We start from the raw sequence: 27,975 nt of genomic DNA on the forward strand, positions 1-27,975 counted from the left end.
CAAGAATGCCCAAAGTTGAGGGGTGCCTGGGTGGCTCAGTCGGTTGAGCGTCCGACTTCGGCTCAGGTCATGATCTCACGGTCCGTGAGTTCGAGCCCCACGTCGGGCTCTGTGCTGACAGCTCAGAGCCTGGAGCCTGCTTCAGATTCTGTCTCCCTCTCTCTCTGACCCTCCCCCGTTCATGCTCTGTCTCTCTCTGTCTCAAAAATAAATAAACATTTAAAAAAAATTAAAAAAAAGAATGCCCAAAGTTGAGGCCACCATTGCCTGCCAGGCTGTGTCCTGTATCAACGCATCTTGCCCTGTGCCCCGTGACCAAGATGAAACACTTCTGCCCAGAACTATTGCTTCCTGCATCAGTGCCTTGGATGCTGTCCCTCCTGGGGACGATCAAGCCTGGCAGCCATCACTGTCACTCCTACTGGGTAGACCATATCTACTGGTTTCCTTCACCTGATCAGCAAATTAAAAGGAAGTGCCCCTTCGTCTTTTTATACTAAATGCTGCTGGAGGCTTATCAGAGCAGCACAGCTGTGCTGTAGAGCTTAATGAGATTTTTAGTGAAAACAAGCTATTTCAGTCTTTACTCACAGCCCTCTGTCTTCAGAAGACCTAGACATAGGTCGTTGTGGTGCTGGACCATAGACAAATCCAAATGAGAGTGATCAGGCCATGTATAATGTATTGGCTTCCTTCCAATGGCCGAAGCTTGGTCATGATATCAAGGCCATTTCTCTGTCCCCTCGTGCCCTTAGAAAGAGCTCTTTTCTGGGAAGCTCCTTAGCCCCTCAGTAAAAACTCTCCAGGAGGGCCTGCAGGCTTGCTCAGACACTGCCCTCTGCTATCACCCACATTTTATCTAAGGAAGGACACATTATCACCAAAAAAGTAAACTAAGATACCGCCCTTACCAAGAAAGGACTGTGTGTGTGTGTGTGTGTGTGTGTGTGTGTGTGTGTCTTCTCTCTCCCTTCCTACAGCCTAAGGTATGAGGCAGAACAAGAGGAGGGGAGGCATAACAAGAGTTTCTGAATCTTGGGGCTGGACTATTTGAATCTTGGTGTGTGTAGATTTGATTTTGACAGGCAGAAAGCATGAGGGGAAGGATGTCACCAGAAATGAAAGTGTAGGGAGAGGTTGGAGTTAGTTGCTCTCCACTGCATAACAGGCCTGTTACTGCGTGCACTGATTCTGCCTTCTTGTCACAAACCAGAGAAAATATTGTCACGTATTAGAAAGACTCGCGCGGACAATCTTCTGGAATCACTGCACCATCCCACTCCTCTTTCTTTATATAACTCTAGGAACCGAGCCCACCTTTCTTGCCCCCCTTCCATGAACGAGGATATGTTGGCAACAAGTTGTCAGAGCTGACGATGAATCCAAACCTCCGTTTTGAAGGCAAGTGCTGTATTTCTGTGACACGGCCCTATATGTATTCCACACCCTTAGGCCGAGCCCTAACAATTCCCACATAATTTGTATAGATATCTTTGCCCCTCTATTCTAAAATGCACGAACATTTGAAAGCCCATTGGTTAGAGATGATGCTAAGAAAAGAAAATGCAGAAGATAGGTCCCTCACGTGGGCCAGCTCAGTGATCCCACCAATGGGTTCATGCCCATCATCATTATTTGATAATAATGACTCATCTCTGCCCTTCTTTCTTCTCTCCATCTTCTTGTCTCTCGCTCATGTGTCCATGACAGACAACTGGTTTACCAAATATAAGTTTACCATTCCACTATAGAGTTCAGTTCAGTCACCAGTGAATTTTTCAAATAAGTCCCACATCCCAGACAGTGTTGTTCGAGAAGCCATGTAGAATCTACATGGTGGCATCTTCCCAAAATTCATATATTGAAGCCCTAATTCTCAATGGGATGATATTTGGAGGTAGGACCTTTGGGAAGTAATTTGGTTTAGATTAGGTCATGAAGGCGGAGCCCCCGTAATGGGATTAGTCTCCTTATAAAAGGAAGAGACACCAGAGCTCTCTGTCTCTCTCTCCACCATGTGGGGACATAACAAGAAGGTCATCTGCCAGCCAAGAAGCGAGCCCTCACCACGAACCTGACCATGTTTATACACTGATCTCAGGCTTCTAGCCTCCAGAACTATGAGAAAATAAATGTCTGTTGTTCCAGCCATCCAATCTACAGTATTTTCTTATAGCAGCTAGACTTGACTGAGACAGACTAGTGAACATAAATCCGATGCTATTCCTAGACAACTAACCAAAATCCAGATTAACTTCAAGCTTGGAGACCATGAAAACGGCCTCAACATTTTATGGCCACATCTTTTACCAGCCTGGTCCATTTTCAGCAAGGTCACAATAACGGCTGACTCACTCAGAAGACTTTAGTTAACAGCTTTCAAATTTCTTATTGAGTAAATTGATAGGAAAAGAAAGACAGACATTTCCTGTTGTCTGGTCTGTTGATTATACCCAATAATGATCAGACTTCACTAGATCTTACTGATACAAATACTCCTTTGTCACATGTACCTTGGCAAGAGAGGGTAAGAGAGAAGAGTAATGGAACCATTGTCATGGCTTCCCTCAATGGATTCTCCACTCCAGAGGCCTCTGAGATTCTGCACTGAATACCATTGTTCCAGAATTCACCAAAAGCCATTCTTTTATACAGCACTCACACCTGCCTCAGGAGGGGAGTTCTACCAATTTAGAAAAAAAAAGGACAAGTCAAGGGATTAAAGATGTATTTCCTTTGGGCCCCCAAAGGAGGGACTTAATTGGAAAATCCAGTGGCTGTTGCTTCTCTAACATCCTACGTTTCCTCTTCCAGGCTGCCCAACACCTGATTCCTACGAAATCCAGGGCGTCCCTAGGACGACTTTTGCATTCTTATCTCTGATAATGTGTGTAGCCTCTTCAAATGAGCAAAAAAAAAATCAAATTGCCCAGAAATCCTTGGGAAAGTAGGACATGGTTGCTATTTCTTGCCAATTCTTGTCAGAAAAAAAGATGGTCTCTATTTGACTTCCTAAGGGCAGACAAGGAAAACCAATGCCTGCAAAGCCTGCGTGTACTGTAGAAATTCTTCTCCACGCAGCTAACCAGGCACAGGCGCTTGTCTCTGAATTCACAGTAGCCTAAAAAGCTGTGCTTATCATCTACTCTTAGACGTGTTTGGGAAATCTTGCCTGCTTTCCTGCTTAAACCTTTCGTGTGCCTGTTTTTAACAGGGCTGGGTAATCTTTTCAATTTTAAATTTAAGAAAATGTTTTTGTTTATTTATTTTTGAGAAAGAGAGAAAGGCAGACAGAGAGGGAGACACAGAATCCGAAGCAGGCTCCGGGCTCTGAGCCGTCAGCACAGAGCCCGAAGCGGGGCTCGAACCCACAAGCCATGAGATAAAGACCTGAGCGGAAGTCGGAAGCTTAACCGACTGAGCCACCCAGGCGCCCCAAGGCTGGGTAATCTTTTCAAAGAGGCCTCCCGGCTCCTCAAGAGGGATCCCTGCACCCCTCTACGCACTGATCTGTCAATCCGCAGCTGAATTACTGGGGAACCCCAACACACTGTCTGGACCCCAGGTCTCAGCCGTCATGTCAGTCGGTAAGAGGAGGCACACGGAGAAGGTTCGGATGGACTGTCAGTTCCTGTCATGAGAAGCGACTGATGAGAAGGCAGAAAGCACTCCCGCTGCATCGCAGAACAGAATATATATACAAAGCAGACACTCACGGGGGCGTTCTATGTGCCACAAAACCATCCAAGGGCACAGTAGGAATTGTTTTAGCCAGTGCGCCCTCTTCCCTGGAGAAAAAAACTGCCCCGGATCTCAATGAATAGGAAGGTGGCAGGAATGTAGAGTCAGTCCAGCGCCCTGTTCATATTGGGGGTGGTTATGGATCCTTGACGGTTAGGAAACTCCCACAGGGAAGCCAGAACACAGGTAGCCAAGGATCTGGACGGAAAAATGAAAAGAAGGTGGCCGCCCCTGAGCCTTGCCAACAGAACCAAGGGCCGTGCAAGGATGAGAACGCGGGGCATCAGGGACCCACCATAAGCTCAAGAGCCAGAGCCCATGTGGGACGCAGGGAGCCTGCCCAGAAGTCAAACGAAGCAGAGGCATGACAAGGAACCCAGAGCACTGACTCCCCTGGGGCGTCTATTATGTACCAGACCCCACGTTACCTGAGTGCATTTTCACCCTCTGGGGCAGGTGATATTTCCCTCATGTCACAAAGGAGGAAGGTGAGGAAGAAGGAGCGTGTCAAAGGTCATAAGGCTAGTAAACGAAGGACTGGAAATTCGAATACGCATCTGTCTAAATCCGAAGAGCATCACTACACAGCTCGCCATTCTGCTCCAAGGGAAATCATAGTCTCACAGTCTAAGAAGCAAGGACGGGGGAGCCTGGGTAGCTCAGTCCGTCGAGCTTGGTTTCGGCTCAGGTCATGATCCCAGGGTCGTGAGTTCGAGCCTTAATGTTCTCTTTCCCTCCCTCTCTCTCTTCTCGCCCTAAAAATTAAAAAAAAAAAAAAAGTAAGGACTATTTCTTCGCCTCCTTGGCCAGCAAGCCCAGCTCCCCAGCCTGCACAGTCAGCGTGACCCAGTCCCCTCTAACTCCCACTTCTAGGCACATCGTCAGGCCATCTTTTACCAGATCCCATCCTAAACCAGAGGCAGGGGCCCCAAATCTGGAGGAATAATCCCAGCTAACACAGTATTGTTCTCTAGTCACTGCCTTCCTCTGGTTCCACCTTCTCTGAAGCCACGGGCAATTTCTCCCAGCTTCTACCTTCTTGAAGCTTTTGTCTAAGTCGTTAGAGCCATGACTTTGCAAAGAAATAATTAAGGCTTTCATGCCCCAGACTTTTAACAAACATGGTTTGACCTCGTTTCATCCCTTTGGATGGAAGCCATTTTCTGGCACCTTAAAGGGATTTCCATTCAATTATCCTCCAGAAATCCTCTTTTCTCTTCTTCTGTCTTTCAACACAAAAAGCTTCCCATTTGCCTCCAAAGGTGAAATTGGGTGCTTGCTCATTCAGCAGCGGGCAGAGTTTTAAATTGGATGAAGTAATAATGCTTCTTTGAATTTCAGGTCAGCCTTCACAGAAAGAAATTAGAGTCTGCCCTACGAAGCAGCTCCATCATCTGGTGCCTTCTATTCTTTGTGCTCTGGGGAAAGGGGCAGAGCGGAGCGTGGGTTCGCACAGACACACAAAGGATCTATTTCAGAAGTTTATTTGGGAGTTAGGATAAACCCGGAGTGATGGTCTCTCAGCCCTCTGGGTTCTGGATCCCCGAGCTGGCGCGGGTCCAACCACCTCCCCCTCAGCCCCTGCCTCAGGCCAGGACGAGAACTTTCCAGAGCAGGACCTGAGCCGTGAGCACAGCCAAGTTGCAACCTTTCTCTTTTCAACAGAGGAGAATGAATTCAAAAGGAACAGTCATTAAAATCAACCAGAAAGCACTAGGGGGAAAAAATGAAAACAAATGATTGGGATTAACTTGACCTGAGCATTTACCTTTTACTTGAAACAGTTTCTCCCCAGACATTGGACCTGAAGATGAACAGCCTCCTTACAGTCTGGGTAAAGGATATAAATGACTCTCCTCCATTCAGGACTACGCCACACCACACGCGTGCACACACACGTGCACATATGCATGCACACACACTGACACACCTGCACACACGCACTCACACACACTTGTGCACATGCAAACACACTGACATGCATGCACGCACTCACACGTGCACACATACACATGTATGCACATATGCACACATATACACACTCAAGCACATGCACACACACCCATGCAGACACATACACAAGTGCACACATGCACACATACACATGTATGCGCATCTGCACATATACACACTAGGGCACATGCACACATATACACACGTGCACAGAAATATACACGTGTGCGCACTCACACATACGCATGTACACTCATATACACACTAGGGCATATGCACGCACACATACGCATGTGCACACACATGTATGCGCATATGCACACATATACACACTCAGGCACATGTGCACACACCCATACACATACACATACACACGTGCACACGCATACACATGTATGTGCATCTGCACACATATACACACTCGGGCACATGCACACACCAACACACGTGCACACACATACATGCACACACCTGAACACATACGCATGAACACACAATGACACGCATGTACACATACACACGCGCACACGGGCACCCTCACACACGTGCACACACATAGACACATGCAAATACACGCACATGCACACACATACAAACACATATACACACACAATGCACACATTCACACACATATGCGTCAGCACACAATGACACGGAAACACACATACATGTGCACACACTGACACGCACTACCAACACACATACATGCACACACACATACTCACACACAAACACTCAAATCCTAGGCATCCAAAACTATTTATGGGACAAACCTGACCAATTGGCACCCTCTGAGTAATTGGAAGTATTTTAAGTCACTCTGCTGGGAAGAATATCACCCATATGCCTCCTACAGCATGCCGAAAATACCTAGCATTTACTGTCATCCCATAACGACTTCATTCCAAGAAAAGCAGGGAGTATGTAACAAAGTGACAGCATGTCTTCAGGATAACGTGCCAAATTTATAACAAAATTGAGGGATTCACCTGTCTAATTAATCTAGCGTCACCTGGCAGAGGAAAGGGCCTGACCAGCTTGCCAAAAAAAAAGAGCAAGTTTCGATGAACTCTGGGAGAGGTGGGGCGAGGCAGCAGGGAGACTAGAAAGCTCGGAGGGATCCTACAAGAGGTCAGGGCACAGGAGAGAACCACAGTGCAGAAGCAAGCCAACAAGGCAGCGTCTCCTGCTTCTCAGTTGTGCCCGAGGCCAGAATGGGTCTTCTTGTATTCGGTCTCCTAAGTGTGGCACATCAAATGCTCAAAAACCCACCAACACAAGAGCCTTGTGTGATTTATAAGCATATCTATTCCAGTGAGAAATATCTGGGCGCCTCAGTTGGCTCAGCCGGTTGGGCATCTGACTTTGGCTCAGGTCATGATCTCACAGTTCGTGGGTTCAAGCCCCGCGTCGGGCTCTGTGCTGACACCTCAGAACTTAGAGCCTGCTTTGCATTCTCTGTCTGCCTCTCCCCTGCGCTCTCTCTCTCTCTCAAAAATAAATATTAAAATCGAATGAGAAATAGCCATTGATCTAAAGGGGCCTCTCCATGAGCTTTTTCCTTCCACAAGGCACGTCATCCCCACTGTGCCTCCAAAGTTACATACATCTTCCCACACCTTGTAAATGAGGAAACAGAAACATTTAAAACACAGGCTGTTCCAAAATGTACCAGAATATTTGGACCCACCAGGCACTCTTTGCCAAAAAGAAGAAAGGGGGGCGTCCAGACCACTGCCCACCCAGCCCAGAGGGAACACACTTCCATGGAGTCAGGCCATGGGTACACAGCCTCCCTTTTGGTGAAAACATGGAGTCTTTCAGCTCTTAGCTTAAGTCATTGTTTGCAGAAGGTTGAAGCACAGATTGCTGGGCCCCATCCCCGGAGGTTCCGATGCAGTGGGTCTGGATTAGGACCTGAAAATATACATTTCCAACCCGTTCCCAGGTGATGCTGATGCTACTGGCCCTGATCTTAATGACAAATTTCTTCATTACTGTTAATTAAGTCTAGGCTCTGCAGGCAATTGAATTTCATGCTAACACGTCCCAAACCGGGGGGAATCAACAGTTTGCAACATGCGTTCCTTTGTGTCTTTTTTTGACCCGCCATTCAGATAAAGATTGTTGCAAACTAAGAATGATGGCAGGAAACTCATTTTAAAAATTCAGCCTCCCGCACTGCAAAATGATTAAAAGTGAATTTGGAATGTCTGTAGCAACTCATTTCTAAAAGGCGCCCAAAACTGAAAACAAGCCCAATGCTTTTCAGTTGACCAGCCTAACTGGTCAAACAAAACGTAGTGAACCCGTATAATGGAACCCCCCTCTGCAACAAAGGAGAATGGATCATTGATACGTGTAGTAGCTCGAAGGGATCTCAGGGCCATTGTGCTGAGTACAAGAAAAGCCGGTCTCAAAAGGTGGCTATATTCTTCCTTTTATATAACAATCTCAAACTGACGAAAGTCTAGAGGTCATTGATGAACAGATCAGAGGCGGGAGTTAAGCTGGGGATGCTATGCCTATAAAGGGGTCAAGGAGGTTTTCTGGGGGATGATCAAACAGTTCTCTTTTCTGATTGTGGTGGTGACCATCCAAATGTGGTAAAAATTTCATAGAACATACTCTGAAATTTTTTTAAAAAGGTGTTCATGTGAAAACGAATAAAAGCTGAGTAAGATCTGAGGTCAGCGTCAAGGTCCTGTCTTATATCATCGTGCTTTTGGGTCAGACCTTATCATGGGGAAGCTGGGTGAAGGATATGGAAGCTGTACTAATTTTTGTAACTTCTATGTATGTCTAAAATGACTTCAGAAAAACAGATTGAATTTTTAAAAACCACCTGGGGGTGGGGAGTACAGAACTTATTTGAATAAACTCTAAATAAATAAAGGAGGCTGCATGAGACGGGAACACTTGGTGAGCAGGGAACAAGTTATGGTCCTGAATCTGTTACTAACACTGCAGAGACTTGGGCCAATTACCAGATCTCCTAAACTCTAGTTGTCTCATCAGTAAAATGGGAAGGGGAATTAGACTGTGATTTTTTTCCTAACATTTCTAGTTCTCATATAAAACCCTGGATTTCAAGACCAAAATTTTCAATTACCTAAGGCTGTTGCAGCTGGGGGGGGGGGGGGGGGGAATCTCCTAGAACAACTTCCTTATGAAGTTTCTATCGGTTTCTGACTTTGACAAATGTGCAAGAAGTCCCTCCTCCGGTTTTACTGCAATTCCAGGGGTAGTTCAGGTGCCTTATCAAATTTAAGAAATACCATCTCTCATTGTGTCCATCACTCCAGAAATATGTTGAGCTGAGCCTGTGGCAGGGCTCACAGGCAAAAAACAAAAAACAACAACAAAAAAAACCCCACTACATCTGGGGAAGAGGCAAGCCAGGACCTAGCAGTCAAACAATAAAGTCCATGACCAAAGGACTCAAGAAAATGCAAAGACAATCAAGTATGGCTCGTCGACAAGCTCAGGTTCCTGAGCAGAAACAACTCCTTTGCAGCACACAAGACTAAAACCCACTGATGGCCAATGCATAGTACAGACGAAATGCTAGCAAAGATACCCTAAGTTTTACCCAAATCGACCTTTTTTAAAAAAAAAAAAAAAAAGGAAATTTAAGGACACAAAGAACTAGAACTCCAAAGATAGGGCAAATTCCTGTGCTGGTTGCTTTAGACGTGCAGCATCCATATTTGCCTACTGAGCACTTAAAATGTGGCTAGTGATCACTGAGATACGTTTTAATTTTTTTGTTTTAATTTTTTTGATGTTTATTTGTTTTTGAGAGAGAGACAGACAGACAGGGGGTGAGTGGGGAAGGGGCAGAGAGAGCGGGAGACACAGAATCCAAAGCAGGCTCCAGGCTCCGAGCTGTCGGCACAGAGCCACCTCGGGGCTCGAACTCACAAGCCCTAAGAGATCATGACCTGAGCCAAAGTCGGACGCTCAACCCACTGAGCCACCAGGCGCCCCAAGATACGTTTTAAATGTATGATACTCACTGAACTCAGAGACTTTGTGCCAGAAAAGTAAAACATTAATTACTTTATATTATTACATATCAAAACTATATTTTTAATAAACTAAGTTAAAATATATTATTTAAATTAATCTCACCGGTTTCTTTTGTTTTTCTAACACGGCTCCAAGAAAATTTTAAATTGCATATGTGATTCACATTATATTTCTACAGGACAGGCCTGCCTTAGAACGCTTTTGTCCCCCTGGATATATCTGGCAATGTCTAGAGCCATTTTTGATTGTCATGAGAGGGGTTGGAAGGTACTATGGGCATCTATGGGTAGAGGCCAGAGACGCCGTCGAATATCCCATAATGTACAAGACAGACTGAATGACAAAGAATTATCTGGCCTAAAATGTCAGCCACGCCAAAGTTGTAAAACCCCTGTTGCAGAAGATTCTCTTCTCTGCTGTTGACATTACTCGGTTCCTTTCAAAGCCAGTTCCCCTCATGGTAGAAAGACGACTGCCTGTACACATTTTTCTTTTTTTTATTTTTTTCCCAATGTTTTATTTACTTTTGAGAGACAGAGAGTGAGCAGGGGAGGGGCAGAGAGAGAGGGAGACACAGAATCAGAAGCAGGCTCCAGGCTCCGAGCCATCAGCACAGAGCCTGAGGCAGGGCTCGAACCCCCATGACCTGAGCCGAAGTCAGACGCTTAACCCACTGAGCCACCCAGGTGCCCTGTGTGCATCCTGTTGGTGTCTAAGAAGAGAACGATCGCTTCTCTTTGCTCTCTCCTAAGGCCAAAGAAGAACTCTCTCCCCCAAGATGAGTCAAAAATTCAGAGCTTTATTTCTGTGATCAATAGATAAAGTACTATTGTCATTAACAAATTCACAGCGTAATTGAAAATATCCTTCTATTATGTAATTTTCTCATCACTCTTCTCTGAAATAGACCTGGTAGGTGACATCTAATTGTTACAAGGAGAAATAGCTCCCCACCAAGAAACACGTAGATCTCGCACAGGTACTTCAATGGGCTGCTTTAAGTAACTCTCAGTATTTTTCATTATCAAATAAAGATGTGCTCTTTTCCACCACTGCACTGGAAAAATAGAGAGTTCTCATGAAGTGATGTTTAAACTATGAGTTTTCTTTCTCCCCAGACTAAATATCTAAGTATCTATTTGCTTGGTTATGGGACCAAGCGATCTTTGTTTTTATTATTAATTCTTTAGATGAAATTCAGTAAACCATACGTGGCATTTTTAACTCAATTGATTTTCAGGAAATGTAATAGAAGTTCTGTGGAGAACCGGAGGAACGGTGAACTGTCGGGTTTAAGCAAAGATGTTCTCCATTTTTAACCAAATCAATATTCAATCACCTTAGTGCTCAGAAAAGCACATCCTTCCAAAGAAGGGAAGAGACTGGAGATTTATGTTATGGAGGGGGAAAAACATGTGCTTTTAATCTTTTTCTTTGCAGAAGAGAACCCAAGATGGGGGGCAGGGGGTAGTAAGGGAAATAGACCCCTGTCTGGTGTATCAGACATAAGGTCCAAAGCTGTCCAAAAGTCATTTGTCCAGGGTACCTTTGCACCTTCATTTTCCAGACATCTTAAAGACATCTACATTCATTCACTTTTCTCTGGGATGGCTCCTAGTTAAAACGAAGTCTGGCTATCCACACGCTTCTTCCGAACTACATAACTGGAGAATCTCTCCGGGGAGGGAAGAGGCGCCCCACCCTTCTTCCAGCTGCTCTATCAACCTCATTTGGGCTCACGGTGTACCCTTGCCTCCTAAAAGAAACACAGAGAACGGTATGTTTTTCTTAGGGTGATGTTAACTGTTGTGACAAACAAATTGCAATGGTTTAACCATAAAAAGGTAATCCTCACTCCGGTAACACTTCAGTGTCTTTGTTCGTGGTTGGGATGGAGGAGGGGGGAGGTCTGTTCAGGGACCTGGGCAGAGGCTCAGCGAGCTCCTACAGGCACTTTCCAAACTCACCTCAGGGTCACCTTTATTTGGGGAAAGAGAGAGAGAGAGAGAGAGAGAGCGAGAGAGAGAAAGCAAGTATGAGTGGCCGAGGGGCAGAGAGAGAGGGTGAGAGAGACAGAGAATCCCCAAGCAGGCTCCACGCTGTCAGCGCAGAGCCCGATGCGGGGCTCCGTCTCCTGAGCTGTGAGATCATGACCCGAGTCGAAATCAAGTTGCTTAACCGACAGAGCCACCCAGGTGCCCCCACCATTTCTACTCACAGGTGAAACTAAGTAACCTCTGTGCCTCAGCAGCCACTTTCCAGGGAACATCCTGTGCTGGCGAAGGGCCCATGAACTTGAAGTGGACAAATTTGAGTTTTCTCTGCCACTGATGTCATACCAAGCACTTTCATGGGCCTCACACCAGGACAGAGGACTGATCTAAAACTTAGTTGTGCCTATTCCTGCACACTTGCCCTCCCAGCAGATTATAGATGACATGTTTTCCAAAGATTGCTAACTATAATTTGGGGAGGTAAGGGGAGTTTAAAAATGGGCTTTGGATTTCTGCAAGGTGGTTGTAAATACCAGCCCCGTCACTACCTTCTGCTACTATCAGTCTCCTTAAAGATCCGCAGAACAATTAAGATCGTGACAAGTCTTAAATTAGAGTTTGTTTCTGGTGTAAAAGACCAGACAAGATTCTCCTTTGAAAACACATATGTTAAATCTCCTGTCTTCCTTTTAATCCTACAAGCCTCAGAATGAAAGAACTTCCAGGTCTGAAACAAAACACATTTGTTGGCTTGGTTTACTTTGTTGACATGATTTATTTTGTGTGTGTGTGTGTGTGTGTGTGTGTGTGTGTGTAAATTACTATCTTCTAACGCAGAATTATACATGTGTTTTATAATGGATCCAGAGATCAGTAATTCATGAGATTTTTATAAACTTAAAACCTGAAGAAATGATAATAGATTATAGTAGTATAAATAGGACCAGATGCTTCTTTTTCAATGTTCCAGAAGGATTCCATCAGCTCCTAAACGTTCTCAGCCTCGCTGGATGCAAAACCATTGTCTCCTTTAGAGACAAATACCAAAGTGGGGAGTTCCAACATAAAACATCAAACAAGCCTATGGCCATTTATTACTTTGCACCTTTCTTGGGGCCACCTGCCCTATTGGTATTATTCGAGGCTCCCATTCAAGCAAAGCACCTCATAAGATTGGGTATTTTTGTCATTGACAGAGAAGGAAAAAAAAGAAGTAACAGAGAAATAAAATAGGACTGGAGCCAGAGCACACAGTAGCCTTCACCTCGTCCCTTGTCTTAATGTCACTGCTTTTCCCACTTAACACAAATGAGTTTGTCCCTAACAGTCCCTCATTAAATTGCAGAGGTCAGGGGACAAAGAGAGATGTGGAATGGGATGGAATGGAGGGCAAAGGCTGGAGGCAGTGTCCTGCTGCTGGAAGTCCCAAGTAATGAGCCAGAGCAAGTCACTGGTGAGGGCTGTGACGTGAGCCAGCAGCCCCAGCTCAGCATGGACATTCCAAAGAGCTCAAAGTCCAGAGCTGGCAGAAACTGAGGCAGAATGGAGGTTGGGTGAGGATCAGAGTTAAAAGAGTCCCGAAACTGAGGCAGAATGGAGGTTGGGTGAGGATCAGAGTTAAAAGAGTCCCGATTAACCACCATGACTAGTTACAAAAGATTCATAGCTTGACTTGGTGGGTCAACAGCTGCATAGCAAGTTGGTGCATTGGGAAGCCTTCAAGGGTCAAGGCCATGTCTGCCCCTACAAGCTTTCTGTAATGAGAACCAATGGCTGTGCTTCACAGCCTCTTTCTTCATTTGTCTACTGAGCACGAACTTTTTGCAAAGCTCTGTCTTGGGCTCTGGAAATACTCCATTGAAAAGGACACAGTCCGGGGCGCCTGGGTGGCGCAGTCGGTTAAGCGTCCGACTTCAGCCAGGTCACGATCTCGCGGTCCGTGAGTTCGAGCCCCGCGTCAGGCTCTGGGCTGATGGCTCGGAGCCTGGAGCCTGTTTCCGATTCTGTGTCTCCCTCTCTCTCTGCCCCTCCTCCGTTCATGCTCTGTCTCTCTCTGTCCCAAAAAAAAATAAATAAAACGTTGAAAAAAAGAAAAAAAAAAATTTGAAAAGGACACAGTCCTAGTCCTTGAGGGGATCAGGCCAAAGAGAGACACAGAGAAGCAATGAAATGATCGATGAATGCAGTTTAATGACCAATGGGCACAGAGCTTTCTGGGAGCACAGAGAGGAGCATATAAATCATAGGAAACAAAGAGGCGGCTAATAAGGGAGGCAAGGGAGCAGGGCAGAGGCAGGAGTGGATTTTCCCAGGCCTCCAGACCCCATACGCAAACGGCTCAATAGCAACCAGCTCTAATATCGGTTATCAATTTCTTTATAGGAAGCCACCCAAAGTATTTATTATGGCTCCTAATGTTGTGTGTTGGCAATTTGGGCCGGGCTCAGGAGAGCTGTTCTTTTGTGGTCTTTCCTGGGATCATTCACGTCTACAGCCATCTGGCAGCTCAGCTGGGGCAGAATGGTCTAGTGTGGCTGGACTCACATGCCTGACTGCTGACGCTGTCTGTTTCCTGGGTTTCTCTCTTTGTGTGGTCTCAGAGAGCAAGTCCCCAATACAAAGGTTTATCAAGCTTCTGCTTGTATCACGGCTACTCATGTCCAATGGACCAAGGCGAGTCATTTGGCCTGCCCAGAGCAATGTGGGGGGGAAACCACACAGGGCATGCGTATCAAGAGGCGTGGTTCACGGGGCCAAACACTGAAACAATCTCTTCTCTGACCGATCCCAGATCTGATGTTAGATGAAGCTGAGGCAGAAAGGAGGTTGAGTGAGAAGCTGCCCCCACCACCACCACCACCTGTCTCCATCCTTCACAGAGAAACCAAGCTTAGCTAAGAGCCCCAGGGAGGAGTCACCTCTGCTGACAGCCAGACCCTCCAAGCCTACCCCAGCTCCTGGGACCACAATCCACTGGGTCAAGATGGGGCCCAAACCCCCTCGCAGCCTGCCTGTGCAAAGTTGCAGGAAACAGGGACCTGGGACCCAGGTCACCCAATGATTCACAATCCAGACACCAGGATTAAAAAGGAAAAAAACATGCTACAGGACGACAGATCCATAAGGGCTAGGTGGTCATTTGGGAAGAGCAAAAGGGAGCCCTGACAGCTTCGGGGTCCCTCTGAATTCCAGGGGTCACAAGCACCGGCATATTTATGTATCAAGACCCTCCATAGAGATGCCCACTCAAAATACGCCTCTTCCTCTGCCAACCCCGCAAAACATACACACATAACAATTCTTCCCAAGAGCATAGACTCTCAGTGTTGTGAGGAACTCGGCTGGTTGCTTCTCTGACCCCTAATGTTTCTGATGAGTAAACTGAGACTCGACATAATTAAGCGATCAACAAAGTAATAAGTACAGAACCATGAGGGGAGCGGCAAAAGGATTAAGAACACAGAATCGTAATTTGTGCTGGATATTAAAGATCTGCAATCCCCTGAACAGCTTGACAGTTGAGAATTTTATTCCCAGATCTGATTAAATCGAAATGAGACCCTTTTTTTTGTTTAATCCAATGATTAGAAAAGATGTGAAGAATCTGAATAATCTTATTAAAAATAAATTTTATTCCTGGAACTCATTTGACCATAACCTCTTTTTTTCCAGTTTCATTGAGTTATAATTGACATATATCGCTGTTATAAGTTGAAGGCACGCAGCGTGATGGTTTGATTTACATATATCGGGAAACGATCATTGCACTAGGCTCAGCTGACATCCGTCTTCTCATCGAGATACAATAAAAAAGAAAAGAAAGAAAAAAGATTTTCTTCTTGTGAGGAGAACCTGTTGGCTTTCCCCTCTTATCAACTTTCCTGCATATTGTACACGGTTATTAGCTTATGTAACTTTTCACCTAGGAAAGAGTCGGACATAAATCACAAACCTCCACTGACCACAATCACTATTCTATTCACATTAGACTTCTTTTTAAATTTGTTTTAATGTTTATTCATTTTTGGATAGACAGAGAGTGAGTGTGGGAGGGGCAGAGAGAGAAGGAGACACAGAATCCGAAGCAGGTTCCAGGCTCTGAACTGACAGTACAGAGCCCAACGTGGGGCTCGAACCCACAGACCGTGAGATCATGACCTGAGCCAAAGTTGGACGCTTAACCAACTGAGCCACCCAGGCGCCCCAGACTTTTTTTTTATTAAGACTTCATTTTTAGAACGGTTTTAAGTTCATGGCAAACGAGTTAGATTTCACAGCCATAACTTGGGTTTTGTTAACGTTTATTTACTTTTGAGAGAGAGAGAGCAAGCAGGGGCGGGGCAGAAAGAGGGAGACAGAGGATCCAAAGCAGGCTCCATGCAGTGAGCAGAGTCCAATGCAGGGCTTGAACTCACGAACCGTGAGATCATGACCTGAGCCGAAATCAAGAGTTGGCCGCTTGACCAACTGAGCCACCCAGGTGCCCCTAACTTGAATTTGTTTGGATTTTGTTTTTGTTTTGTTTTTGTTTTGTTGTTTGTTTTTTTTAGTAAAACATAAAAACATGGCCACTCTGTCACCATTGTGATAAAAAATGCTGAGATGCTAAGATCAAAGAACTTTTTATGAAGCTTTATATATTTTCTTGAAAGATCACAGGGGTGCCTAGGTGGCTCAGTTGGTTAAGCATCTGACTGCAGCTCCAGTGATGATCTCACGGTTAGTGGGCTCGACCCCCATCTCAGGCTCTGTGCTGACAGCTCGGAGCCTGGAGCCTGCTTCAGATTCTGCGACTCCCCCTCTCTCTGTTCCTCCCCGACTCACTCTCTGTCTCTGTCTCTCAAAAATAAACTTTAAAAAATTAAAAAAAAAAAAAAAAAAAGATCATGGGTTGATAGCCTTTCAAAACTCAGGACTGGTCTAATTTGCCGAAGAAAAATCTTTCCCTCACACACACAGCCTAAGGAAACCAGGATCCATATAAGGCAGTGTTTTCCTCCACCTCAACACTATTGACATTTGGACCAGGGAACTTTGCTGTGGGGGTTGCCATGTGCACTGAAGGGAGTTTAACAGCATCCCTGGCCTCTCTGGTCATTAGACGCCAGCAGCATGCACACACACGCACACACACGCACACACACACCCTCCTCCATCCCTCATGCCCCCCAACCCCATGTCTTGACAACCAAAAGTTTCCAGGTGTTGCCAAGTGTCTCTTGGGGGTAAAAATCAGCCCTGGTTGAGGACCACTGATCTAAGGAAATCAAGGAAAACTAGAGCCTCAAATTCATTTATTTTTTTTCTTCTAATTTGTGTGTATAGTCATGGATTTGCAGCTCATTAAACTTTATTTTTTAATATATATATAATTTATTGTCAAGTTGGCTAACATACAGTGTATACAGTGTGCTCTTGGTTTTGGGGGTAGATTCCCGTGATTCAGCGCTTACATACAACACTCAAATACGTTTAACGTGGTCTACTCTGTTCTCTTCACCTTCTATAACAACCTGCAGAAATGCTAATTGCTAATTAGAGCTACATTTGTCAATGATGTCTACATGCCAGCCAAGTGTTGGCCATTCCTAAGTTAATCCTCACAATTTTCTAACTTAGAGATATTATTAGTAAGACCCTTGGTAGAGCATCAAGACTGCATGAGAGAAAGAAGAAATTTCGTAGACTTACGGAAACACTGAAAGCAAGACTCCTGAATGGATTCATGCAAATGTTACAGATCAATTTGTGATTTTTAACCCGAGTTTGGTCTTTTGTTTGAAAACCTAGATCGTGCGTTTTCTTCAGGACTCACTCTGAGGGTTTCCATTTATTTTATGAAGACTCAGGGCCAACGACAACAGCTGAGCTTGTCACAAATAAGTAAATAGTTTTGGAAAGGGTTCTTGCACCTCTTCCATGAGGCAGCCCAGATCTGATGATAATTCAAATGCTCTTTCCCCTCCAACTACCTGCCTATTTCCTGGTCTTAAGAGACACAGGACCATCTGCCTGGGAGCAGAGTACCACACTTACAAGAATTTTTTTTAATTAAAAAAAGAGATATTCTTTTTTTAAATTGTTTTAGTGTTTATTTATTTTTGAGAGAAAGAGACAATGTGAGCACAGGAGGGGCAGGGAGAGAGGGAGACACAGAATCTGAAGCAGGCTCCAGGCTCTGAGCCATTAGTACAGAGCCCGATGCGGGGCTTGAACCCATGAATGATGAGATCCTAACCTGAGCTGAAGACTGACGCTCAACCGACTGAGTCGCCCAGGCGCCCTGAGAGATTCTGAATAAAGGTCATACCTCTGCTGAACTACTTCAATGACTGTCCCCTCCTCAGATCTGAGAGTGGGGGTGGCATGGGATGAGGGTTGGACGTTGACTTGTTTCTGGTGTTCAGAGTACTTCTGGGGAATTTGAAGAACACCACACATGTATCTGGGCTTCTGAGTCCACTCTGGGCTGACCTCGGGGCCAGCACTGATGGTGGAGGTAAGGGTGGGGGTGCCCTGGAAATAGTCTTACTGCTTTCAGGGAGTCAGAGTCCAGCCACCTGAGTACAGATCCGAGTCAGGAAGAGTATCACACACTCCTCCAGTCCCTTGGAGGCAGGCCCATTAGTTGGTCCAAAATCTAAAGCCCTCAAATCAAAGAGGCTGGAGGAAGAGGAGTCAAGACCAAAAAAGTAGAATAGCAAATCACACCTTGAGACCCTTTTACTTTTCCCCAGAAGCTCAACTTTTGGTAACAGTGGATTACAAACACAGCTCTGTGTTTCCAGTTGGAGATCCTCACCTGGGTTTTATTTCAAGTCCATAAGGGTTTTGGGGGGTGGGGTGAAGGGAGGTGGAAAGGACAGATGAAGAATCTTAGGACAACCCATGGGTTTTCAGCTTTGAGGATTCTTCTTTTTTTTTCTTTTAACTTTTATTTTGACAAGAGGTACAGGTGTTCCCATTTGGAACATAAACCATATTTTAAGAAATTAAAAATTCCAAGGAAAGTCCCTTTGGCCCAAAAAAAGGTGGGGGGGGGGGGAAGCAGACAGACAACCTTGGGGGAGACAGTACCTTTCTGGCAGGGATTGAATTCTCTGGAATAACACTGTCCAGATTCCAGCTTGGAAATGTGCACTGAGGGGCCTGTAGGAGATCCCAGAGTCAGTAAGGGGGAGAGCAGCCCCGCCCCCGACGCTTGCAGCTGACAGGCAGGAGGGGTAAGGTGCCATTGTGAGCAGAGGGCCTCCTCTATGCTGGGGGGTAGGGGGGGGGAATTGTGTGCAGCCTGAGACCCTCCCCACTCCCGCCCCCTCCGGTCCAGTACAGGCGGTTGGAAGGGAAGGCAGGCAGCTGCTGGCAGAAAGCGAAAACACCTTTCTCATCTGGAGGTCATGGCAGCCAGTTACCAAACCACCACTGATTGTAACTGCTACAAACAAAAATCGCAAAAGAACAATTAACAAGCAAAGGCAGGCACTGACAATTGAGCCCAGAAAGAAAGAAAATGGAAAGAAGTGGAAGGAAGTAGAGAAGGGAAAGGAGTAAAGGAGGGAGGAAGGAAGGAAGGAAGGAAGGGAAGGAGGCGAGGGAGGAAGAGAGGAGGAAGGAATGAAGGAAGGAAGGGAGGGAGGACTAAAGTCCTGTACAATTTGTCAGGAGCATGTATACGGTTATTTTAAACCGTCTCTGTGCTGCCCCATGATCCTGTGAGTGTTCTCTTGTGAAATCTCAGGGCATTAACTCTGCCGAAAGCATCAGCGGTGAATTAAGGGGGTTAAAGCAGACGGCAAGTGAAAGGACAACCAAGACCCAATTCTTTATGGATTGTTCACCTGAGTTTCCCAAGCTTCCGCTCGGCTCAGAATGATCTCCAGTCGACCAGAGACATCTGTTTTTCTGGTTTTGTCAACATCCCCAGAGTTCCTGGGCATAACATGATTCGCCCAAAGCTCGGAAACTTGGGTGTTGATTTCACGGCAAAAACAAAAAAAAACACTTTATCTCTAAAATGGAGAAACCAAAATTCCTGAAGTTCGAGTCCTTGTACATGATCCAGTTCACAAAAGAATGTTTACGTCTGCTGTGATGGCTGGAAGTGTGCCTTCCCTACCAAAGTCCTATGTAGAAGTCCTAACCCGAGTACTTGAGTATGTGCCCTCATTTGGAAATAGGGTTGTTGCTGATGTAATTGGTTCGGATGCGGTCATGCTGGGGTAGGAGAGCCCCCCATCCAATATGACCAGTGTCCTTATATTTGGACACAGACTCACCGTCGGGGACAACACCACGTAAAGATGGAGGCAGAGACAGACGCAGTGATGCCTGGGGGAAGAGCCACGACTGCTAATACGCCACCAGAAGCTAGGAGAAAGACCCGAGAAAGTTCTTCCTCGGAAGGAGCCAACTTTGGCAAACGAACACACCTACTGATTCTGTCTCATGATGCCCTTCACACTGGGCCCCTCCCCTCCCTTGGTCCCCAAAGCAGCAGTACTAAAAGCAGGACACTCTGACGGACCACTACAATGTGCCACATAGGCATGCTAAAGGTTGTCTGTTCCCGGGGCTCCTGTAACAGATGACCGCACACCCCGTGGCGTGAAACAACAGAATTTCACCCCCTGGCAGTTCTGGAGGCCCCAAGTCCAAAATCAGGATGTCAGCAGGGTCCTGCTCCCTCAGAAAGCTCTAGGAAGAATCCTTCCTCTTGCCTTTCCCGGCCTCTGGTGCTCCCAGGTGTTCTTTAACTTGTGGCCACATCACTCAAGTCTCTGCCTCCGGCTTCACTTGACCTTCCCTCGGTGTATCTCAGATCTCCCTCTGCCTGACTCCTACAAGCGACCTGCCATGGGATTTAAGGTCCAACCAAAATCCCAGGCGATCTCATCTTGAGATCCTTTACACAAGCACATCTGCGAAGCCCTTTATTCTGAGGTTCCAAGCGGACGTACCTTCGGAGGGTCCCAGTTCAACCGATTACAGCACTCGATGTACTTCAGCTCACCTACTCCTCAAACAACCCCCTAAGTCTACTCTTAATATCCTGTTTTACACATGATGGAACTAAGCTCCAGAGAAATTACTAACTTGCCCCAGAGGACATAACCTTGGATTTGAACCCCGGTCCGTTCTGACGTCTTCTTGCTTCTTTCTGGGGACTCTCATCCTCCATGAGTCCAGCGACAGCGGAAGCAGAGGGGGCAGATCCAGCCTGCGAGGTGAGGGCTGGACTCTCAGGTGGAGGGACAGCCGAGCCAGCCCTGAGGGTGAGGGCATGTGAGTGAGAAGTAAAAACCAGGGAAGGGCATCCACACCGAGGAGGCTCACGTGTGGAGCCTGGGACCACCTAGATGACGGTCGCAAAGCAGCACATGGCTCAGGACAGCCGGAACGGGTCGGGGTGGGGGCTGCAGGGAGAGAAGTGAGCCCCGGGGAAGAGGGCTTGGCAGGGCCAGGGTGCAGAGGGGCTTGGAGGCCACAGGTGGTAGCCTGACCTTTGTCCTACAGGCCATGGGCAGCCACTGACCGAGGTTAAGCTAGGGTAGGAGTACACAGATGCTTGACTCTGGGAGGCTGACCAACGTGGAAAAGGTGTCCACCTCCTTTCAGCCGACCTGCCCGATGGCCCCAGGCTACAAGCTTGCACGTGTTAGAACTGGCGGAACTGTTGTGACTGGGGTGCCCTGGGCACCTAGGCTGCAGCCCCAGCACGTGTATAGAGTCTGTGCCTACTGGGCTCAGAGTCTACGCCTGGCTCTCAGACAAGCTGTCTTTTTGAAGAAGGCATTTCTGAGAGCGGTGACCATAAAGGGCAAGCAATTTCAACCCGAGAGTAAGAAATCCTCTGCTGGGAAGGTCGTGAGCTCTCCGAGGCGCCCTCCCACCTCTCTCCCTGGGACCCAGGCGAACAGAGGCGGACCCAGTCCCCGCACTCATGGGCAGAGCACCCACAGAATGCATTAGGGCGGTGAGAGGAACCAGGAACGCAGCACACTGCACAAAGCAGAGGGAGGGGCGGCTTCATCCCAGGTGCTGGCTGCCCCGTCTGATTGCACTTGAACCACAGCCACAGCCGGGGCAGAGCAGGGAGGGGGGACATTGCAAAAACAGATGATAGCGAGTTACCTGGCTGGCAGCGCCCCCCCCCATCCTGCATGTTTGCAAGCCCAGCATCCCTCCCCCCCCCCCACCGCCCCCGACTTCCTGCTGGCATACCTGTGGCCAGCACCGGGGAGACTCTGGGCAGGCTCTTTGCTCCCTGGAATCCTGTTATTTTGTGGGCAGTGCCACAGATAGACCTACACCTCACTGTGAAAATATTCATGCTTCACCCCAGGGGAGGGGGAGTGGGGACAGCTGGGGGGTGGCCGGGACAGGAGGGGTGTTAGAGGGGAGGGCGCCCCTTCAGCGAGCTCTAAAGACCAGCCATGGTGCCCAGCTCCAGCCTCTGAGCCGAGCATCTTGGGGTTTTCGCTGACACACCAACAAGGTGGACGATCTTTTTGAAGGAAAACACATTTTCCATGGTTTCCCCAGTTGAGGAGGGATCAAAGAAATAAGAATAAGTTTTGGTGAACTCGGGAGACAGGGCCAGCAGCTCATGTAATTAGGCTTGATTTCAGTTCACGTCTATCAAGAATTTGCTGTGAGCAGGTGCAAGGAAACGCCATCTCTAGCCCAGCAGCCTGGGCCCGTCTGTTCGCAGGGGACCATTCAAGACCTCAAGTTCGCTTGAGTGAGCTTTGGGTAATGATTCGGACCTGACCTTTCTGCCCTGCAACCTGCCTGCCTTCCAGCTACTAGTTACCGAAGGGCAAAGAGCATGGTCCCGCGGTGCACGGAGCCAGGCTGCCTGCGTCCAATCTTGACTCCATGTGGCTCAGTTTCCTCATCTGTAAAATGGGTGATGGCGCTTCCTTGTAAGGCTACCCTGAGGAAAAGTGAACGACCCCCATGTAAGTGCTGAGGCCGGCGCCTCAGCAAGCTCCGCCTCTTGTTGCAACTCAGGGAGCCTCACTCACCGAGTTCCCCGTTCCCGTTCCTTCCACCGGGTTTCCTTAGCCACATGAGCCAAAGGAATTTCTGCCTCGCACAAAGTAACATTTTTTTTTTTTTTCAGTCTCGCGTCCTCCCAGAGGAGCCCAGCTCCTGGTTAAGTAGTTCTGGTTACCAATGATCACAGAATTGCTTCACCAGCCGTAACTTTTCATAATTTATTGGATCCATTTAACGTGATTTTAATTACAAAGGCTCTAGTTCCGTTAGATACGAAATTAAATGCAGGCAAGTAATTGTATTTCCCCCCATCTATTATGTTCGGGAAGAAATTAGAGTCGCTCAGAGCATCCTTACTGTCAAAGGGTTTCTCGGCCCATGTGACTCTGTGGGAAAGGAACTTTTCTGTTATTCCCCGAAGATGTCGGCCACTAGTGAGACTCGGGGGTTGGGCAGCGAGTGAATCCAACGCCATCAATCTTGCTGGGGTGACAGACAAGGGTTACATTTCGAGGAATACTAGTCCATTCTCCTACTGGGCCCTCGAATTCTCTTAGGACTTCCCTAACAAGTGGTCCCCTTCCCCCACATCAACACTTTTCCTGCCCTCCTTGGTATCTCCGCTGGGGAAAAAGGAGAAAGAAGGACAAGCTTGGTGTGCATGGGGTTTAGGGGACCCTGGGTAGGAACGCTGTGTTCAGAGATGCCACTGGGCAGGGTGGGAAGGCATCGGTTCTTCTGGGGCTGGGAGATTTGTAAGTGACGGAAAAGTTCTTCCTAGGACAAACTTGTTAGGGCTTGGGAGATCACTTAAGGGAAAGAACTCTGAAACTAGGTAAGCGTCCCGTTAAGGGGAACGCTCTAAAATGTGAGCCCAGTCAGTTATAAGCTTCCAAAGCCAGAAGATTTTCTTACATGAGCGTTTTTTTTTTATTTTTTTGAATATTTTTATTTATTTTTGAGAGAGAGAGAGAGAGAGAGAGAGAGAGAGAGAGAGAACGTGAGTAGGGGAGGGGCAGAGAGAGGGAGACACAGAAACTGATGCAGGCTCCAGGCTCCGAGCTGTCAGCACAGAGCCTGATGCGGGGCTCGAACTTGGGAACCTTGAGGTCATGACCTGAGCCAAAGCCGGACGCTCAACCGACGGAGCCACCCAGGCACCCTGAGCGTTTTTTGTTTTTCTGTTTTTAAACTTGGAAAGAGAATGGAATGATCAGATTCATCCTCACTCTTCATGAATTTCAACTAAGTATCTAGTCGGGAGGCAGGAGTTCTGGAAACGGAACCGTGCACATGTTAGCCCCAGCTGACTATGTTAGGAAATGGGGATTACAGAAATCTGTAGCCAAGGACACAAGGCTACAAAGTGACAAAGCTGTAGCAGGAGCAGGTCTATCTGTGGCCCCAGGCTCAGTCAGAGTCAGGTCTGGGTGTCTGTAACCCTTTTTATGCTAAATATAGGGATTAAGTCAGATCCTAAGCTTTACCTCAGCCGGGACACTTTCCTCCAAGGGCTATATTGACAGAACATGTTTTGCTTTAAAGGATAGGGCCTCTTCCGTCAGGATTTCCCCTGCCAGCTTCAGAAGAGTTGACGTCGGGGCGCCTGGGTGGCTTAGTCAGTTAAGCGTCCCACTCTTGATTTCAGCTCATGTTGTGATCTCAGGGTTCGTGAGCTCGAGCCCCATGTCGGGCTCTGTGCTGACAGCGCAGAGCCTGCTTGAGATTGCGCCTCTCTCTCTCTGCCCCTCCCCTGCTCATGCTTCCTCTGTCTTTCTCAAAAAAAATAAAATAAAAATAAATTTAAAAGATATCTTTTAATTTAAAAAAACAATTAATAAAAAATACATAAAATTAAACTAAAAAAAAAATTTTTTTTAAAGAGTCGATCTTCCCTTCTCCCCACCTCTGCCTCCTGGCCGGGACAGCCCAGGGAAGCGACGTTAGAGAGTCCCTCTGGCTGGGCTCCCTGGTCACCCTGTGTCGCATTGGGGCACCTGTGCGAAGCTCACCGTGTGTCTTCTTTGGGAGAAGCAGCCTGTGCCGGAAACAAGCCCACGCGCTGTGGCCCAAGGAGGGTTCTGGGGCATCGCACTGGAGGGTGTCTGTGCACACATACGGCCCAGGCTCTAGATTTAAGGCCTCACCTCCCCACGGCATGTCACGCGTGAAGTGAATAACCTTTTCAGAAATGGTTCTTTTCCTGACTGCAGAAGCAACACGCGTTCATTTCAGTACGTTTGCAAAGTACAGAAAAAGCACAAAGTGAAGAATTCTAGATGGCTCATCATCCAACTAATCAGGAAGGGTGTATATGTGTTACCGTTTTACTTTTCCTGCCCCGAACTGAAGTCACGCATGCGCTCTCTTTTCTAGTCTCTGTTTTGCCTAAAACATATTGCAGACTTTTCCCCATATCACTGCTCTCCTACATTATTCCCAAACCTTCTCTGCCAATCCCCCCACCAGCCTCCCATCCTGCCTGCTCCCCTCTCGCTTGAAACACATAGCCTCACCTCTTCCTTCTCAGAAACACACAGAAACGATCATAAAGAAGAAACTCCCCAATCTCCTGTTATCAAACCTGCAAACCTCCCCACGGCCGCACACATGTGCCCGTGTTTCCGGAGGAGCCAATCTTTTGCTAGCTCGCCTTGCCAACCCCGAACTTGCTCTGGGTCCCACTTTCCCCCACCTGGCCAAGATCTCCCCTGAGCTCAAGGTGGAAAGATCCAGCAGGCTTCCAGCCTCTTCGCCCAAAGAGCCCAAACACACCTCAAAGCCCACATTCCCAAAACAAACCCATGACTTGGCCCCAAACCTGGGGCTCATCGAGCGTTCTCTGCCATGCCTTTGTAGACGCAAGAGACCCAAGGGTCAGCCTCGATGCCTCTCTCTCCCTCACACGCGTCCAGTTGATTACAGAGCCCATTCACACTTCTCTCCAGAGATCTCCTGAAAGTGTCTACTCAGGTCAGTGTCTATCACCACCCCCTCCCTGTCTCTCACCAGGGACCCCCTCAGCCTAACTGACCTTCCCTTACCCACTACACCCTCCGCCAAGCCATTCTCCAAACTGCAGGCTGCAAGGTCCTTTTCCTAAGCTAAATCATGCCGCTCCCTGGCTCAAAACTTCAATGGCTCCCCAGGCTCTTTGAGTAAATAAAGGTCCTCAAACTGGCGTCCATGGCCCTGCAAAGCCTGGCGGGTGCTCACCTGGCCCAACACTGCTTTCTCTCTCTGCATCCCTGCCACACTTGCCATTTCTATTCTTCATCCTCTTTCTGCCCCGGCTCGCTTGTTCTCCCCATCTAGAATATTCTTGTCCTCCTTTTTCCTAGTTGCTTCTCTTGAAGTATCTCTTTCGCAAGAAACCCTTTCTTAACCTCTCTTACTAGACCAGACCTCTCTGTTGTCGGCTCTCCTACTGCTTTTCCCTCGTGACACATGTTACATATGCAACTTTATACTTGCTGGTGTGTTTTACGTTTGTCCCCGCCAGGTTCTGAGCTCTCCTCAAGGGCAGGAGTTTGGTTTGCTCTCATATCTGCGTCCACGGCACTCAGCACATTGCCTGCCACTCAAAACACTTGAAGATAAATGAATGAGTTAAGGGACCCCTAACTCAAAAGATCTAAGACTGAACTCAACACCTTCTCCCTGAAATGTGGTTTTCATCCGGGGGCTCTACTCTCATCGACTGGCACTGCTCTCATCGATATGGCCACCCAGGAGCATGATCAGAAGCTTAGAAGTATTCTGTTATGGGTTGACTTGTGTCCCCCTCAAAAAGGATATATTGACACATAGCCCACGATATCGCAGGAAGTGACCTCATTTGGGAACAGGGTCATCACAGATATAATTAGTTCAGGTGAGGGCATACTGATGTGGGTCATACTAGGTGGGTCCTTAATCCAATGGGACCATCATTTGTTGTATTAAAAAAATTTTGTTTTTATTTTAGAGAGAGAGAGAGAGAGAGAGAGCACACACAAGTGAGGGAGAGGGTCAAAGGGAAAGAGAGAGAGGGAGAGAGAGAAAGAATCTTAAGCAAGCTCCGTGCTCAGCACAGAGCCCCATGAGGGGCTCGATCCCATATTGCCGGGATCATGACCTGAGCTGAAATCAAGAGTCAGACGCTTGACCAGCGGAGCCACCCAGGCGCCCCCAGCGTGACCGCCATTTTAAAAAGGGCCAATTTGGGCCCGGAGACACATACACACAGGGAGAGTGCCATGGAAACATGAAGGCAGCGTCCGGGTGATGCTTCTACGGGCAGGGAGTGCCAAAGATCGGCAGCAAGGCACCAGAAGCGAGAGGAGACGCCTGGAACGGGTTCTCGTTCAAAGATCTCACAAGGAACCAACTGGGCCAACACCTTGATTCTGGAGGTCTAGCCTCCAGAACTGTGAGACGATACATTTTTATTGTTTAAGCCACCCAGTGTGTGGTATTTTGTTACAGCAGCCATCGGAAACTCGTGCATAGTCCTCGACCCTTCATTCCCTCTTAGACTGGCCCCTCCCATGACAATATCCAATCCATCACCATGCCCCATCACTTTTGCCTCCCAAGTATCTCCAATCCACCACCACGGGTCCAAATGCCCCTCGTCTCAGGAACTAATTGGCCTCTGCACCCCTCCTGAGGCTCCAGTAAGCTTTGCACCATGCTGTACACACAGGGATTTTTTTTTTTTTTTTTTTTGCAAATCTGACTTTGTCACACAGCCCTGACTGCCCCTTGCCTTCTCACTCCTGGCCACCCTGAAACTGCCCATTGTTCTTAGGATAGAAAGCAGACTCCTGTCATAATCCAGAAGGCAAAGCCTCTAGACCCCGGCTCTGCCTTCCTCTCCTGCCCTGCACAGCCCTCTCTGGCCTCCCTCTCTTGGCTTTCTGGACAAGCCATGCTCTTCCCAGAACTGGGGCTCACAATAGGCATGGCAGTCACTCTATCCATCCACCATGTTTCTCTGGCTCATCCTTCAACTCGCAGTTCAAAGACCGTTGGCTTTTAAAGAAATCCTTCCCCATCTCTGGCTGAGGTTCAGTGTCACCAATACACCCTCTTTTCATATCCCATCATTTTCCACATGGCACTCGTCGTGATTTGTGATTTGCGCTTCTTTCCGCATCGTCTTGACTATATCTTTTAACGTCATTAGGTCAGGGACCATATCTTTTTTGACCCCCATGGATCTCCAGCAACCAGCACAGAGCTAATATCCAACTGTAGAATGAATAAGCAA

The 27,975-nt window shown here is 47.4% G+C and overlaps 1 protein-coding gene across 12 annotated transcripts in view; it reads right to left on the bottom strand.

Annotated features, from left to right (window-relative positions):
* The window catches only part of LOC147580409 (uncharacterized), a 90,992-nt gene that overhangs the window by 48,297 nt on the left and 14,720 nt on the right, over window positions 1-27,975 (bottom strand). The window contains exons 1-2 of one of the 12 annotated variants that reach the window (XM_086711469.1): window positions 19,559-19,713; window positions 18,798-18,869 (exon numbers count right to left, since the gene is read on the bottom strand). The exons of 10 other annotated variants lie outside the window; for them this stretch is intronic. In XM_086711469.1, coding sequence (XP_086567595.1) covers window positions 18,798-18,869; window positions 19,559-19,657 — 171 coding nt within the window. In that variant the 5' untranslated portion in view covers window positions 19,658-19,713. Of the gene's footprint in view, window positions 1-18,797; window positions 18,974-19,558; window positions 19,714-27,975 lie in introns of those variants that run through there. One more of the 12 variants, XR_015252874.1, reaches the window with a different exon arrangement.

Source organism: Puma concolor, chromosome B3, assembly GCF_028749965.1.
Source record: "Puma concolor isolate L17-30 chromosome B3, mPumCon1.1.hap2, whole genome shotgun sequence".
Lineage (NCBI taxonomy): Eukaryota > Metazoa > Chordata > Mammalia > Carnivora > Felidae > Puma > Puma concolor.